At 39.0% G+C, this 18,176-nt stretch overlaps 1 protein-coding gene across 1 annotated transcript in view; it reads left to right on the forward strand.

Moving 5' to 3' along the window:
* Positions 1 to 18,176, forward strand: part of Cubn (Cubilin) — a 2,223,842-nt gene that overhangs the window by 1,314,482 nt on the left and 891,184 nt on the right. The window contains exon 44 of the mRNA XM_090396294.1: positions 17,937 to 18,080. Within this exon, the coding sequence (XP_090252420.1) occupies positions 17,937 to 18,080 (144 nt within the window). The remainder of the gene's footprint in view (positions 1 to 17,936; positions 18,081 to 18,176) is intronic.

Genomic DNA, 18,176 nt, shown 5'->3' on the forward strand with positions numbered 1-18,176 from the left:
TCTCTTGGAGTACAGTTCCACCAATGTGGTATACTGCTGCTAATCTTTTCACCACAAAATGCATAACCTTACATTTTGTCACATTAAATTGACATCCATTCTCCTTAGCCCAGAACTCTAATCTATCTAAGTCATCCTGCAAGACTTTGACATCTTCTGCATTCACTATTGCCCTCCCCAACTTTGCATCATCAGCGAACAAATGAATTGTTCCACTTAGATCCTTCCCTATATCATTAATGAACAGATTAAACAGCAGTGGTCCAAAAACAGAACCCTGCGGCACACCACTAGTCACAGGCTGTCTTTTGGACTCTACTCCTGAATAAACTACTCTTTGATATCTCTCCATCAACCAACCACCTATCCATCTCACTAATCCTATATCCATTCCCATATGTTCTGGTTTACGGATTAGTATTCCATGTGGTATCCTGTCAAACGCCTTTGCCAGGTCCAGCAGTATCACTGTAAACCCATTTCCCTTATCCAGTTCACCCGTCACCTTTTATAAAACTTGAGCAAGTTACTGAGGCATGATCTACCCTTCACAAAGCCATGCTGTCCCCTGTACAGTATCTCGTTTTCATCAATCCATTCCTGTATTTTTCTCTTGACTACTTTCTCTAAGATCTTGACAACGACTCCTGATATGCTGATTGGTCGGTAATTTGCAACCATAGTCTTGGATCCTCCTTTATGCAGTGAAACTATTTTCCCCTCTTTCCACACCTTCGGGACTAAACCAGACCTGAGACTCAGATTAAACAACATGGTCAAGGGCACTGATAATTCTTTAGTCGCTTCACGCGAGACCCGTGCCGGTATACCATCCAATCCCACAGATGTGTTCACATTAAGGTTCTGTAATAGACTAGTCACCTCCACTTCATTCATCACTATTCCCGTATAAACTAATGGTTCTTTCATTTTTTCAATGTCACCACCTTGATGATATGCTTTTGCAAAGTGCGCGCTCAGTAACTCCACTATATCGACTGATTCAGTGACCTCCTTACCATCGTCATTCCTTAAAATCATTTTGCCGTGTACAGTTTTTTCTTGCTTGCAGCATATTGAAAGAACTGATTGGATTCTCTTTTGCTTGCAAAACTAGTTTCCTTTCATAATCCACTTTTGCTTTTTTTACCACACTCGTTACCTTTCTGGCCTGCACTTTATACTGTTCGTGTGCCTGCAGGTCTCCCCCTTTCTTTAAATTCCCTCCACAGTTGTTTCTTTTTTTGCAGCTCAAGCTTAATGGTGTTATTCATCCATTTAACCCCTACTTGTTTTACTATTCGGACCCTAGGTATACAATCAGCCATTACCTCCTGTAAATGCTCCTTGACCACTTCCCATGCTCTATCGACGTCCAGCCCTTGCAGTTGTACATGCCATGGCACTGATCCAAGCAAGCTCCTAAGCTTGTCATACTTGCCAGCACGGTAATTCCACATATACCCTGTCTTAATCGAAAATTCCACACCTTTAGCCACCTCCCAGGTCAAGACCTTATGATCACTCTCACCAATAGGTGGCAACATGGTCATATTCATTACAGTCAAATTCTCAGATGCTATTACCAAGTCAAGCACTCTCACACCGATAGTATTTTCAATTACATGCTGTCTCAGATAGTTATCCCTTAATAATTGAATAAAATCCATTTCCTTCCTCACATGTGTCCTCTCCTCCTTCCAATCAATGTTACCATAGTTGAAATCCCCCATAATAATTACCCTCCTTCCACTCCTTTCATCAATTTGTTTATGCATACTATCTCCACCATCTATTCCATCACCTGGTCTATAGCAGCACCCAACTGTATATTTTATTCTGCCAGTCTCAATCTCACACCAAATAGCCTCAGATGAGCTCCTTTCACTATCCTGCAATACAACTTCAATTCTCCTTGGCTGCAGTTCATCAGCTGTCATCAATAATACCCGTCTCCCCATTTTATTCTCTCTGTCCCTCCTAAACACACTATAACCTACACATTCTATCCCACTAACTATATCTTCTTCCGTCAGCCATGTTTCACTAATGCCAATAACCTGTGACCAGGAAGAGCCAATCAAGGCCAAAAATTCTTCCTTCTTGTTCCTAATACTCCTGGCATTAGTATACATGAAATGCAGTGATCCCTTAGTCCCATCCCTATATTGATGCGTTATTCTAAATGACCCATTCCCATTTTTTGTCCTTAGTGCTCGCTCGGGTACATTATATACATTCAACTGTCTCACTGATGTCTGCATATCCATTCCCCCCTCCCTCCTTGGTAGTTCTAGTTTCCCTGGTTTTGCACATCCATTTTCACTTCATTCAGCAACACTCTTTGCAGTCTCCGCACACCAAGTCCATTCAAATGCAGGCCATCCATCTTATATAAGTCCTTTCGCCCTTCAAACTCATTCCACACGTCCACGAATTCCACCCCACACTGTTTGCATAACCTACGCATAATATCATTTTCGATTATGGCCATCCTCCTAACTCCTCTCTGTCATACCGCAGCAACAGACTAACCAGTCTAACTGTCACTCTTTTCTTTTGCTACTTTTAACAATACTTTCAAGTCCTTTCTCATAAAAAATATATATCACCTTTCAATTCATTCGTACCCGCCACAATTATTAATTCTTTCACCCTCTGTTTTTGCACTCTAATACTCTCACTATCTCAGATCTTGGGTTGATGGTGGATAAGAATCTAAAATTTAAAGAATACATTACAAAAATTGTGAGTACAACAATTTATTTATTTATTTATTTATGCTTATGGCTACATGAAAACTGGTAAGTGAAAAGTACAATCAAAATTTCCAAAAAAAAATGCTGAAAATCTTAACATATAAAAGTTCATTACATAAAAGGCACAACCTGCTTTCTAAGTCTTTCCTTTTTTTGAAAAAAAATATAAAGCAAAAGTAAATTGTCATAATTAAGCCAGGGACAATTATCGTCCTGCTGCACCAAGTATGAAAATGCTGCATGGTCTCACAACACTTCACAGCATAAAAGTAGCTGTATCCGAGGTTTAAGTAGAGAGCATTTGTGTCTTGTGTGAGAAAACTTGATACATTAGAGGAGGCCCATTTCACACTGTATAATCATCTTCTAACATGAGGAGGAGTTCTGCTGATACTATGACGAGGACTATGAGAGTAACTATGAGAATAATGTCTTCGTGTTGAGAGGTGACCGTGATCTTCTGTTTCCTCCATAACCACTGCCACCATCATACCAACTACAGGTCAAGGTCCAGGCTGGACAGCTAATTCAACTCCTCATCCATCACCTTGTGGATATCTTGTAGGCCACCACCGTGAAATTGGCACCTTGGGCAGTCGTACACAATATGAGTAATCGTCTGAGCAATGGGAGAACAATCACAATAAGGGTGATCTGACAGCCCCCATTTATGTAGAAGATGGCCACATCTGCCCTGACTAGTTCTGATCCTGTTTATGGATGACCAAATCTTCCTAGGAAGATCAAAACCAGGCTGCAGAGCAGGGTTCTTCTACCATGAAGCTGTTTGTTGGGAGATTGTTGGACCAGTATTCTCTCCATGTGTCAGATATTGATGGCAGCGCAGCTGAAGAAAGTTCATCCATGTACCAGAGAGGCTTTCTAGATTTGAGGCCAAGACTAGGTGGGTTTAAGAGAGTCTGGTTTATGGGTAGGAGTGGGTTGCTCATTGCTTTATTATAAATTCCTTAATCGAGGCTTGTCTTCTCCGTATGTGTGGTGGAGCAATGTTGGATAGAACAGGCAGCCAGGAGAGAGGGGTGTTCTCACTGTCTGACTAATTGTGCACATGGTAGAGTTCAGCTGGGTGTCGATAATGTTAGTGTGTGTACTTCTTTCCCAGACAGGGGCACAATATTCGGCTGCAGAGAATGGGAGGGCTAGTGCAGATGACCTTAGGACTTCTGCAACACAACCACAGGTTGTTCCAGCAAGCTTTGAAATGATATTATTTCTGGTTTTAATTTTATTGGAGAAGTCGATGATGTGGCTTCTGTCCAAGCTCACTCCAAGGTATTTTGGGTGAGGCTCATGTTCTACCATTTTTCCACAGAAGGAAAGGTTGAGTTGTCGATTCGCCTCTGCATTGTACAGGTGAAATACTGAGGACACTGTTTTCATTGAATTTGGCTTCAAGTACCATTGCTTGAAGTACTCTTCCATGGTGTTCAGGTTTGTATTCAAGGTTGATTCTAGGTTGGTAAAGGAGGTGAATTGATGTAAGATCGCTAGGTCATCGGCGTACATATACTTGCTTGATCTGATATGAGGTAGATCATACACATAGATGTTAAAAAGTATAGGGGATAACACAGAGTCCTGAAGAAGACTGTTGTGAAGGAATCTGGGCCTGCTCTTTTTTCCGCCAATATGAACCTGGATCTTTCTGTTGGAGAGAATAGATTCAAAAAGTTGTAGAGTTTTTTTACACTTTATAATATTTCCTAGTTTTAGGAGGAGGATCCTCATCCAGACAATGTCATAAGCAGATGTTAGGTCAATGAAAGTGGCTCCATATTTAATGTCTTCTGGAAGCCTGCTTCAATTTGAGTTGTCAGGGTCAGGACCTGGTCACAGCAACTTCTCCCTGGCTTGAAGCCAGCTTATTCAGTCGGGAGTACTCTTTCGATGAGTGGTGAAATTCTTTTAAGGTGAATTCTTTCAAAGAGCTTAAAGGTGGTGCAAAGCAAGGTCATAGGTTTTTCACTTCATTTGGCTCTTTCCCTGGTTTGGGCACGGCAATTATTTTGGCTTCCTGCCACAGCTTTGGTAATTTACCAGACATGATGATTTCTGAGAAAAGGGCAGCCAGCCATGTTTGGCCATGTTGATCAAGATATTTTAGGAATTGGAGTATATACCATCCACTTCTGCAGCTTTGCCATTCTTGGTAAGTTTAAAGGCTATTTATACCTCTTCCCGAGATATTGGGTGTACGAGTTCAGGAAGCTCGGGTTCCGTCGTCAAGATTTGTCTGATAGAAGCTTGAATGTAGAGCTGGGATGAATCTTGGAGGCTTTCAATAAATGGTTAGCCATTTGATCAGGAGTTATCTCTGTTGTTTTGTGTGTCATTGGCTCTGCTCCACCTAATTTTCTCTAAAGTGACCAGCTTCTCTGACTAGATGTGACGAAATCGAGTTCATTGATGGTTGAGATCCATCTTTCCTTTCTGTTTTTATCCAGGGTTGATATGAACTCCTTAGCAATAGCTGGATCTTCAGTTTCCTCATATTTGGCTAGGAGTTCCTCACTTTCTCTATTCCAACATGGGATATATTGTTTTCTGTAGCATCTAGGAATAGAGGCTTTTGCTGCAGATTTAAGTAGTTTAACAAATCTAGAATAGCAATTAGGAGTGGGTAGAATTGCTCTAATGGTTTGCTCAATTTGTTTCTGAAATGGAGACCAGTTGGACCTGCAGAGATTCCATCTAACGATTGGTGTTCCGGTGATGACTGGGATTGATGTTCCTATCTCTATTAATGTAGGATGATGTTGACTAAATCTGTTAAGGATGGTTCTGGTTGATGGAAGAGGGTGGTCTTCGGAGTCTTTAGTGACTATGTACAGATCTGGGATGTAGGTTCTGTTCCATCTGGCTAAGTAAAGAGCGCCATCCTGCTTGGCATCATAATTCAAATACAAATTATATGTATCCATCCAGTTTGCTAGATTATTATCATCATCTTTTGTTAGAGAAATATCCCCACATGGTGTGATGGGAATTGAAGTCACCAACATAGATAGCAGGGTGAGGAGGAGGTCAGTCTATCTGATCAGGCCAGGATTGCGATGGAGGTTTGTAGACATTATAGATGGTGATATTTTGAACCTTAATGCCTCTGGAGTATTCTGTATCGGGAACACTTTGGGTTATATCATTGAGACCAGGCCAGATATAGGTTGCTAGGCCATGCTTGAGGTGGCAGTTATAAGACACAAGAATGAGTCCTGGGATCTTTAGTATACTGAGGGCAGTGTCAGGCACATGGGTTTCCTGGAGAGTCAAGACATCGATTGCTTTATCCTTGGCTATTTTGCCAATGACTTTGGCTTTAGATATCCCTTCTATATTTAGGGAACATATCTTGAGGTAGGGTTGATTAGGGGACTGCAACATATTTTTTGAAGCTTGCCCTCCGCCTAAACAAGCTATGCGATCCTTGTTTTTCTGGGCGACGATCAAGCCAGCATGGAACTTTTTAAGTTTTGTATTCATCATAATTGGAAGTAGTCCAGGAGGCTTAGAAACCTTTGGACACCTTGTTTGAAACATTAGCTTCGTGTTGCCTGTGATTCATCTCTAGGGCTTCTTTTTTCTGAAGCACCGACAATGTACCACAAGGCAACACTTTCATGGGAAGGCTGTCTCAAACCCCCCCCTGCTGCCAGTACAACAATGAATTCTCTTAATCATGCAGAGGACACTGACTTTAGAAGTAAGGAGATTATGTTACCATTGTATATAAGGCTCTGATTTAGCCACATATAGACTGCTGTGAATAGATTTGGTCACTTGGTTTTCAAAAGGATAAAGAGATTAGATGTTGGAAAGGTCCAGAAATAAGTGATTCAAATAGTTTCTCATCTCTGGAATGTTGAATATGAAGAAAGATAGAGGTGATGCTATTTGCATCATCTAGTGAATAAGAAGAAAATGGTGATACGATAGAGACTTACGAGTTGGTAAGGGGTGGTCATAGGATTAACATTGAAGAAGTTTTTCATAAAATGGTCTTCAATTGGGGTCATCGCTGAAAGTTGTTTAAAGAGGGTTATAGTGAGGGAGTGTGAAGCATGTTTTTAGCATGGAGAGTAGTGAATGATTGGAATGCATTGCTTGATGTGTCTGCATGGAATTTGAATGTGTTTAAGGCATGATATGGTGCGCATACATATGCGTAAGCTATATGTATGACAAAAGGGACCTCCTGGATGAGTCATTGACTCAAGCAGGTCTTTGGATAATAATAATAGGGGGGGGTTGGAATTATGTTTTGTTGCAAATTATTACCACCACCCACATACCAGAAATGAGAACATAAAATCATTCTTATTCAGAAGTGGCTGATTGAGAAGTGTTTTGCTGGCATCATTATACAAATTGAACAAAATGCAGGAATTGCATCCACATTGGACATATGGCTGATAATTGAACCGGAAGAATATATGCTACTGTATTAAAGGGAAAAGTAGAAGCTCATTAAACAGATGAAATGGAAGAACTGGAAGCACAAGATAAGGAAACAGAAATATCACAAACACAAGAAGAAGTGATTCATGATAAAGAAGTCATGCCACACAAAGTTAATGAGATAAATTCTACTCCTTTGACAAAATGCGCTGGGAAAACTCATGAGAAAATAATGGGGAAAGGCATATACTGCCATTTTCTTGGATTTAGTGAAGCCATTTGACAGGGTGCCACACGATAAGCTGATATTTAAGTTACAGGACATGGATTTAGATGTCGGGTTAGTAAACTGGATTCAGAATTGGCTGTCTGATAGGTATCAGAGAGTTGTGTATGGTGGGGCAATATCAAGGAGGCAGAAGGTTACAAGTGGGATTCCACATGGCTCAGTACTGGGACCTGTATTGTTTAACATTTATATCAATGACATTGTCAGCAGATTACAGGATGATATTCAGTTGTTTGAAGATTATGTGAAGCTGGGAAGGATTATTAGTAATAGTGCAAATGCGGCAGCCCTATAAGAGGATATGAATAAAGTAGACAAATGGGTGAATGATTGGGGGTGTCAGTTTAATGCAGCAGGATGTAGTCTTAAAATTTGGGATCCATCGATGGGAGGCTGCATACTTGGCTGGAGGAGATGTACTGGAGAAAGTAGAGGAGACAAAAGATCTGGGTTGTTGAGTGATAGAAAACTGAAATTCAGGGAAAGTATTGAAAAGTTGGTGAAGGTAACCCAGAGGATTGCAGCAATACTGAGAAGGATGCTGAACTGCAGAGATAGAAGAGTTATCGTTCCATTGAATAAGACCCTAAATAGACCACACTTAGACTATTGTTCTCAAGTTTGGTCCCTGGGATTTAAAAGGGATACGTTAACTGTGGAAAGGGTACAGTGGCAGATAACAAAGATGGTTTCAGGACTGTACAATGTTAGTTATGAGGATCATCTCAGGGGATGTGGACTGCAGAGTTTGGTAAATAGAAGAAGAACAGGCAATATGATTGAGGTAGTTACAGGGTTGACACCGAGGAGTTCTTTTGCTTGGTGGAACAGCGGGAAGGAGTGGTGACAAGGGGGGGAGCATTCCTGGAAGTTACAAAAGGAAGCTGTGATCAAGAGGATGAGGAGTGGTTTCTTTGCATGGAGGGTGGTTAAACCATGGAATACATTGCCTGATATAGTGGTGAGAGCAAGACCAGTCAGTCAGACTTTGTGTTTCCTAGGAGGGACCTCCCATGATGAGTCTTGATAGACTGGTGTTTCCTAGGAAGGACTTCCCACGATGAGTCTTTTCACAACACGGCGGCCTGAATAATAATTATTATAATAATAAAAATCAAAGCACAAGATGCTAAAAGTTGTCTGGGCACACCAGAAAATTGTGCTACAGAAGAGATTCATCATCAGAATCAGCAAAACTTGAAATTGCAATAATTGCATGGGAAGCATTTAGATTAAATATGAATAAATATTTTTTCTGTGTAGGAAGTAAAGCACCAGTTGAAAAGAGAACAGGAAGATATAAAAAAAAATATGTAGTCTATACTACTCAGTTAAAACAAACAGACAAGTAAAAGCAGAAATAGATATGGACTATGGGCACTTTTAAAAGCTATAGAAAATGATTATTATTATTATTAATTGACACCTCCAAGGAGTCCAAAGACTCATCAAGGAAGGCATCTACTCTACAACTCTCTATCTCCACCATCCACAATCCACCAACTACAACGAACCACAACTAGACCAACACCATCTACCGCCCACTACCATTATTATTTTCACAGACAATCATAAACATCCAAGCCCATGGTGGGATTCGAACCCGCAGCTATTTGGCTGGAGAGCAGATATGTTAACCACTCAGCCAACCAGGCTGGCAAAACATCCACTACTTGGCTGTTTGAAATAAATAATAATAAAAGAAGAAGGATGAATTCAGTGCATTATCAATGGGAAATATTGCGAGATGCAGACTTACTGATGGTGTTTCACCAATATTTTACAGCTCTATTAACAGAAAAAGAGTAATACCATTGAACGTAATAAATTGATATCATTTCTACCCAAGCTAACCCAGAAGGAGTCAGTACAAATAAACACTCCCAGACAACTACTGAATACAAGTATACAATAAAGGATTTCTCAACAGGAAAATTTCATTGTAGCAGATGGTCAAACTAGCGAATTTTATACAAAGAATTTTTCAAAAGTTTGAAAACTTATTTTGAAGTATATTAATTAAATTATATTAATTTTGAATTAAGTTATATCGAAAACTTATGTGAATGATTAAAGAAATGCTAGAAACACAGAACAAACCCAGAAAATTTCAAAACTGTATAAATCACCTTAATCCCAAAACTTTTCTGATACAGTAAAACTGAAGAACATATAAAACGAAGAGGTGTAACATTGTCAAACACAGATTATAAAATAATTTCAAAAATTCTTAGTAACAGAATGTAGAAATGCCTACAGAAAGTAGGAGGAATTTTTGGCATTGGTTAGTTCATTCTAGCCAAAGGTTATTGGCATTAGTGAGACATGACAATGTCTGAGTGTTACTGATCATATCCGATGAAATGCAACCAAAAACAGTCAAAGTTGAACTGTAAGTGAAAATAGCACATTTGAGGCTATCTGATGTGGTACTGAGGCCAGTAGAACAAAATATACAGTTAAATGCTGCTATAGGCCGGGGTTTGGAAAAGATGATGGAGATAGCCCGCTTTAATCGCCCGCTAGAGGGCAAGATGGTTGGTTGTGTTTTCAGAGAGAGCTCCCGAAAGCCAAGTATAATTTTGAGTGAAAATTAGAATGTAGGTTAAAATCATAACGTAATATTGTCTAATTTTGGTAGCTTGTTGTGTCTGTGTGATTTTGGTGTGAATTTCGTTATTTAATTTAGTATTTAAACGATACGTTTCATAGATTTGAATATGGCGCCAATGCAACGTAAGATAACGGCATCCAAAAATACGACGCCATCGTTCAAAAACTATAATGTGAGAGAGTTTGTCCAATGTGATGTGTGGGATGTATGCATTCCCAAATGAGGCTGGAGTTTGGATTGAAAGTAATAATGGTGGGAGAATGTGCAGAAAGTTTAAGCAAAGTGAGGAGTTGAAGTATGTGTCAGGTAGCAAGACAGTTATGGTTGAAGAAAGCCAGAATGTAAGTGAAAATAGTAGCTTGATAGGGTATTGTGATGTACAAGATGGCAATGAGAGCGGTGATCAAAGAAAGAGTGAAAGCAACTATACCGAGAGAGAAAATGGTTTGTATGATAAAAAAAATTAAGAATTATTTGTAGGAAGTGAGATCGCTAGGTTGCACACAGTGATACAAAATGCGCAGCGGCAATTAGAGCACCTGTAAAACTCTTTCCAGAGTGATTCGGCTAACGTAAATAAACAGCGTCAGAGTGGGAGAGTTTCTGAAATGAAGGAAAGAGTGTTGTATGGTGACTCGTTATTAAGAGGAGTGATAGATGGGAGTTTAACTAAATCATACTTACCGGGTGTTTTTTGATAGTTGTGGCGGGTACGAATGAATTGAAAGGAGATAAATTTTTTATGAGCAAGGACTTGAAAATATTCTTAAAGGTAGCGAAAGAAAAGAGTGACAGAGTTAGAATGATGAGTCTGTTGCTGCAGTATGACAGAGAGGAGTTTAGAAGGAGGGCCATAATCGCAAATGACATTATGTGCAGGTTATGCAGACGGTGTGGTGTGGAATTTGTGGATGTATGGAATGAGTTTGATGGGCGAAAGGATTTATACAAGATGGATGGCCTGCATTTGAATGGACTTCGTGTGCGGAGACTGGAAAAAGTGTTGCTGAATGAAGTGAAAATGGATGTGCAGAACCAGGGAAACTAGAACTACCAAGGAGGGGGGGGGGGAGTGGATATGCAGACGTCAGTGAGACAGTTGAGTGTAAGAATGTATATAATGTACCACATGTAACCTGTGGTTACATGTGGTACATTATATACATTAATGTCCCAAGCCAAGAATGGGACATTAAGAATAATGCATCAAGATAGGGGTGGGACAAAGAGATCACTGCATTTCATGTATACTAATGCCAGGAATATTAGGAACAAGAAGGAAGAATTTTTGGCCTTGATTGGCTCTTCCTGGACACAGGTTATTGGCATTAGTGAAACATGGCTGACAGAAGATGATATATTTAGTGGGATAGAATATGTAGGTTATAGTGTGTTTAGGAAGGACAGAGAGAATAAAATGGGGGGAGGGGTGTTATTGATGATAGCTGATGAACTGCAGCGAAGGAGAATTGAAGCTGTATCACAGGATAGTGAAAGGAGCACATTTGAGGCTATTTGGTGTGGGATTGAGACTGGCAGAATAAAATATACAGTTGGGTGCTGCTATAGACCAGGTGATGGAATAAATGATGGAGATAGTATGCATAAACAAATTGATGAAATGAGTGCAAGGAGGGTAATTATTTTGGGGGATTTCAACTATGGTAACATTGATTGGAAGGAGGAGAGGTCACATGTGAGGAAGGAAATGGATTTTATTCAATTATTAAGGATAACTATCTAAGACAGCATGTAATTGAAAATACTTAGGGTGTGAGAGTGCTTGAACTGGTAATAGCATCTCATAATTTGACTGTAATGAATATGACCATATTGCCACCTATTGGTGAGAGTGACTTGACCTGGGAGGTGGCTAAAGGTGTGGAATTTAGAATTAAGACAGGTTACATGTGGAATTATCGGACTGGAAAGTATGATAAGCTTAGGAGTTTGATTGGTTCAGTGCCATGGCATGCACAACTCCAAGGACTACAAGTCGATAGTGCATGGGAGGCAGTTAAGAAGTGTTGGCATGAAGCAATGGCTGACTGTTTACTTAGAGTCCGAATAATAAATCAAGTAGGGGTTAAATGGATGATTAACACCATTAAGCTTGAGCTGTTAAAAAAGAAACAACTGTGGAGGGAATTTAAAGAAAGGAGTGACCTGCAGGTACACGAATGGTATAAAGTGCAGGCCAGAAGGGTAACGAGTGTGGTAAAAAAAGCAAAAGCAGATCATGAAAGGAAACTAGCTCTGCAAGCCAAAGAGAATCCCAAACTGTTCTTTCAATATGCTGCAAATAAGAAAAAACCTGTACACGGTAAAATGATTTTAAGGAATGACCATGGTAAGGAGGTCACTGAATCAGTCGATATAGTGAAGTTACTGAGCGTTCACTTTGCAAAAGTATATCATCCAGGTGGTGACATTGAAAAAATGAAGGAACCATTAGTTTATACGGGAATTGTGACGAATGAAGTGGAGGTGTATAGTCTATTACAGAACCTTAATCTGAATACATCTGTGGGATCGGATGGTATACCGGCACGGGTCTTGAGTGAAGCGGCTAAGGAATTATCAGTGCCCTTGACCATGTTGTTTAATCTGAGTCTCGGGTCTGGTTTAGTCCCAAAGGTGTGGAAAGAGGGAAAAATAGTTTCACTGCATAAAGAAGGATCCAAGACTACGGTTGCAAATTACCGACCAATCAGCATATCAGGAGTCGTTGTCAAGGTCTTGGAGAAAGTAGTCAAGGGAAAAACACCGGAATGGATTGATGAAAATGAGATACTATACAGGGGACAGCATGGCTTTGTGAAGGGTAGATCATGCCTCAGTAACTTGCTCAAGTTTTATAACAAGGTGACGGGTGAACTGGATAAGGGTAATGGGTTTACAGGTGATACTGCTGGACCTGGCAAAGGTGTTGACAGGATACCACATGGAATTCTATTCTGTGAACTACAACATATGGGAATGGATATAGGGTTGGTGAGATGGATATGTGGGTGGTTGATGGAGAGATATCAAAGAGTAGTTTATTCAGGAGTAGATTCCAAAAGACGGCCTGTGACTAGTGGTGTGCTGCAGGGTTCTGTTCTTGGACCACTGCTGTTTAATCTGTTCATTAACAATATAGGGAAGGATCTAAGTGGAACAGTTCATTTGTTCGCTGATGATGCAAAGTTGGGTTGAGCAATAGTGAATGTAGATGTCAAAATCTTGCAGAATGACTTGGATAGATTGGAGTTCTGGGCTAAGGTGAATGGATGTCAATTTAATGTGTCAAAATGTAAGGTTATGCATTTTTGGGTGTAAAGATTATTAGCAGTATACCACATTGGTGGAACTGTACTCCAGGAGATTGATGAGGCCAGGGACTTGGGAGTGTTGGTGGATAGGGAGATGAAGTTTATAGGGCACATTGCAAAAGTAGCTGAATCAACTCATCAACTCACTTGGTTGTTGAAAAATACCTCGACGAGCAGAGAAAAGCAAATTGTACCTCTGTACCGAGCCTTGATAAGACCTCATCTCGACTACTGTGCTCAGATTTGTTCACCTCGGTTCCTTCTTGATGGGGAGGAGGTGGAGAGGATCCAGAGGCGAGTGACTAAGATGATAGCAGGTCTATGGAATGAACCATATGAGAACAGGTTGAAGATTTGTGGGTTGCAGAAACTAGTTGATAGGCGGAAAAGGGGAGATATGATTGAGACATTCAAATTGCTAAAGGGATTCTATAGGATTAATTCAGAGGATATTTTTGAGATCAGGACTGGTCGTGGGAGAACCTGAGATCACCTATGGAAACTGGGCAAATGTGTGGTTAGGAGGGTTGTTAGAGCTGGGTTCTTTACTTTTAATGGAATAAGCTGTGGTAAATGAGTGGAATAAGCTGCCAGAGTCTGTTGTGGGTACTATGACTGTAAGAGAGTTCAAAGCAAGGTATGATAGATGCTGTGCTAATGTTGTATAGTTGTGTGGACATGATGTTTAGGGCCTCCCTCGATTAGTCTTAGGACTCCCTGGAGTCGCCCAATATAATAATAATAATAATAGTATCCATCGGGAAATAGTAGTCTCAATAGAGGGCAGGTAATTATTATGGATGATTTCAACTATGCGAATATAGATTGGAAGGTGGAGAGGACACATTGGAAGAAGGAAATGGAATTTATGCATTTCTTCTTCTTCTTAAGCTTTCATGAACCTTTAATGTTCTTAGCTGTGGTCTTCGCAACTACAACCATCTCTAGGATAAGGTGGTTGCTCCGATTCCTCTCAGTGTGTTTTATGTCTTTAGATGTGTGTGTTCACATAACCAATTTGCCTGTTCTTGGGAATGAAATACCCTCTACCTCTGTATGAGGCTGGCTAACTCTTTGGCAAAAGAGACGCAACACGTGGTGGAGAGGATCCAGAGGCGAGTGACCAAGATGATAGCTGGTCTATGGAATGAACCTTATGAAAACAGGTTGAAGATTTGTGGGTTGCAGAAATTAGTTGATAGGTGGAAAAGGGGAGATATCATTGAGACAATCAAATTGCTAAAGGGTTTCTATAGGTTTAATTCAGAGGATATTTTTGAGAGTGCTCGATCTAGTGGTGGAAGAACTATGGGACACCTATGGAAGCTGGGCAAGAGCGTGGTTAGCAAGGGAGTTAGAACTGGGTTCTTTACTTTTAGAGTGGTAAATGAGTGGAATAAGCTGCCAGTGGCTGTTGTGGGTACCATGATAGATACTGTGATAATGTCGTATAGTTGTGTTGACATGATGTTTAGGGCCTCCCTCGATGAGTCTAAGGACTCCCTGGAGTCTCCCATAATAATAATAAATGTTCCTCACATCACAGGCGGAAATCGAACCCAGGTGTTTCCGACCTAAGGGCTTTGTCTATACTGACTGACCTACAGAGAATCAGTTTATTCAGTTACTAAGGGATAATTAACTCAGACAACATGTAATGGAATATACTTAGGGTTTGAGAGTGCTTGATCTAGTAATTGCATCAGTGGCAATAGGTGATATCTGTTATAGGGAATTTGTCTATTACTGATATGACCACATTGCCACTGATTGGTTAGAGCAAATATATTGTCTTGACCTGGGATGTGGATTAATTTATGGAATTTTCATTTAAGACGGGGTAAATGTGATATTACAAGGCTGACAAGTATGGCAAACTTAGTATATTGCTTGGACTGGTGCCATGGAATGTAAAACTGCAAGGACTGGATGTTGATAGTGCATGAGTAGTGGTAACGGAGTGTTTGAGAGAGGTAATAGGAGACTGCATACCTACTTTCAGGCAATGTAATCCAATCACCTACCACTTTCCATTCAAAAAATCTACTCTTCACCCTACTTGATACCCTCCTTATATTGCTTCCAGGATTGGCCTCTTATTCTCCCTATTTCTCCAGACATTCTATGAAAAATCTCATCCACATTAATCTGGTAATTAATCCTTATTAATTTATATTTCTTGATCATGTCCTTTCTTCCTTTGATCTAATAAGCTCCGCAATTTGCATTCTCTTAATCTTTCCTCATAGTGCACATTCCAGAGACCATACTCTGACATAGTCAATTGTCTCTGATCCCTCTCCAACAACTCATCATCCTTTTGAAAACCTAGTGACCAAATTTGTGCACAGTAATATATATGCAGCCTGATCAGAACATCCATACTTCTACACGTCATTCCCATTATCCACTGTGTTGTCCTGATAATTTTACAATATGTTCATGAAATTTCAAGTCTCTATCCACTATTACCGCCAGATCTTTCATCTCTTCCACCTACTCCAATCCTATACTCTGAATCCCATCTTTCCTTTTTACATTTTAAACTATATGCTTTTCTACATTCAGCTAACGTCCCTAACACACTCTCCGATTGAGACACTCTATTCATGTCATCTGCTTTACTTCTCATAGCTCTCTTTTTTTTTACAGTTTAGAAGTTATTTATTATACACACACACATATATATGTAGTTAAATTAAGGGGATATTAAATCCCACATAGTTTTAAAACCGAATAAGAAACTCAAAGATTGGAATTAGAGAGTTTCTTGCTGAATATAGTAAACTATAAAGTAGCGGCGACACTAGCGTTAGCAAATGCAAGTGATCCTAGTACGTAGTACAATACTGGGCAGCTCGTTGCAAAGGTGGAGAAGTTCAGATCGCTATTCTTAGGTATTTTCCATAATGTAAAAACACATTTCCTAGGAAATGTGTTTTTACATTTAATGTAATTTAATGTTTTTACATTTAATGTAAAAACACATTTCCTAGGAAATGTGTTTTTACATTATGGAAAATACCTAAGAATAGCGATCTGAACTTCTCCACCTTTGCAACGAGCTGCCCAGTATTGTACTACGTACTAGGATCACTTGCATTTGCTAACGCTAGTGTCGCCGATACTTTATAGTTTACTATATTCGGCAAGAAACTCTCTGATTCCAATCTTTGAGTTTCTTATTCGGTTTTAAAACTATGTGGGATTTAATATCCCCTTAATTTAAGTAATGTTTTCATTGCTGAAATGAAGCTTATTAGCTCTTTATATTTAAGCATATATATATAGTTATATATTATATGCATATATATATATATATATATATCTTGTGGAAAGGCTTAGACGTTGGTTATGCATTTTCACTATATAATTTAAGGAAATTACAACATACCAGGATATACATTAAAATAAATTTTAATATATTTCAATATTTTGGCAACGTCACATTGCCATTTTCAAGAACTTAAGCTCTTGAAAATGGCAATGTGACGTTGCCAAAATATTGAAATATATTAAAATTTATTTTAATGTGTATCCTGGTATGTTGTAATTTCCTTAAATTATATAGTGAAAATATATATATAGTTATATATGATATGCATTTTAACTTGTATTCTTTTCAGGTTTTATGTTGCTCTTTATTATTAATATTAAATGATTCAGCAACAAATTCATTTCCCATTCATACTCTGCCTTTTAATCATATTTTTATACTTTAGACTTTCTTACTTATATTTTAGGTATTTTTCATCGTGACGAGGATATGTTGGAAAGGGTCGAGAGAAGATTCACAAAGGTGGTCAGTGAACATTGGAATGTAGAGAACAAGGACAGATTGAGAGAATGCAAATTGCTAGTCAGAGGTTGTTATCAGGTTGACATGGAAGAAATCTTCTATGTCAACCTGATTGGTAGAGGGGATAGAACAAGAGGCCATCACTGGAAACTGTATAAGGAAGGTTTGAGCAGAGTATTGAGGAATAGATTCTTTGCATCGAGAGTGGTTGGTGAATGGAATGCATTGCCTGAGTGTGTTGTGAATGCAGACACATTGAATTAATTTAAAGCACAGTTGGATGAGCATTTTATGTACCTCATGATGAGTCTCTGACTCCATGGAAGTCAGATATTTTTCAGGTTTCAATAGCATTCTATTTCATTATTTTACTTATTATTAATATCATATTCATAAATCACCATCTTCATTTACAATTAAGACTTTAACCTCTAAAGATCGTAATTGCCAAAATATAGCACAGGCTGGTGATAATATTGAGGTATGATCATTTCAAAAAACACATTCTGATCCAAGGATGCTTCATAAAAATAAAGCTTTCCTTAACTGTTTATATTGAAGATTATAAAAGGGCTTCATGAATGAACCATATGTTAAGAGATAACTTTTTTGTTTTTGCCTAAAGTTTCCTTCCGCTGACATTCAGACACCTTGTTGAATTTATCGGCAGTAATTGTACAGAGGTATTTACCAAAACATTGATTATTTGATCTTTTAATTTAATATTATTTATATTTTTTTCTAGTTACGCAATGGTGGTCACACAACTTCACCTATTTTGGGAAATGGAAAATATTGTGGAGAAACTGCCATTTCAGTTCCAGAATCATCCTATAATCAAGTTTTAGTGAATTTGAAGATCACTCAACAAAATGCACTTTCGTCTCCTGTAAGTATTAATTTCTTCTGAGTGTCTGTCTTATCATTTTTCAAGGTATTTTAGATTTTTTTTATTTTGCAGTGATTTTAGATTTTCGTTTTTCTT

The sequence above is a fragment of the Typopeltis vanoorti genome, chromosome 8, assembly GCF_054136105.1.
Source record: "Typopeltis vanoorti isolate ZY-2024b chromosome 8, IOZ_Tvanoo_1.0, whole genome shotgun sequence".
Taxonomy (NCBI): Eukaryota; Metazoa; Arthropoda; class Arachnida; order Uropygi; family Thelyphonidae; genus Typopeltis; species Typopeltis vanoorti.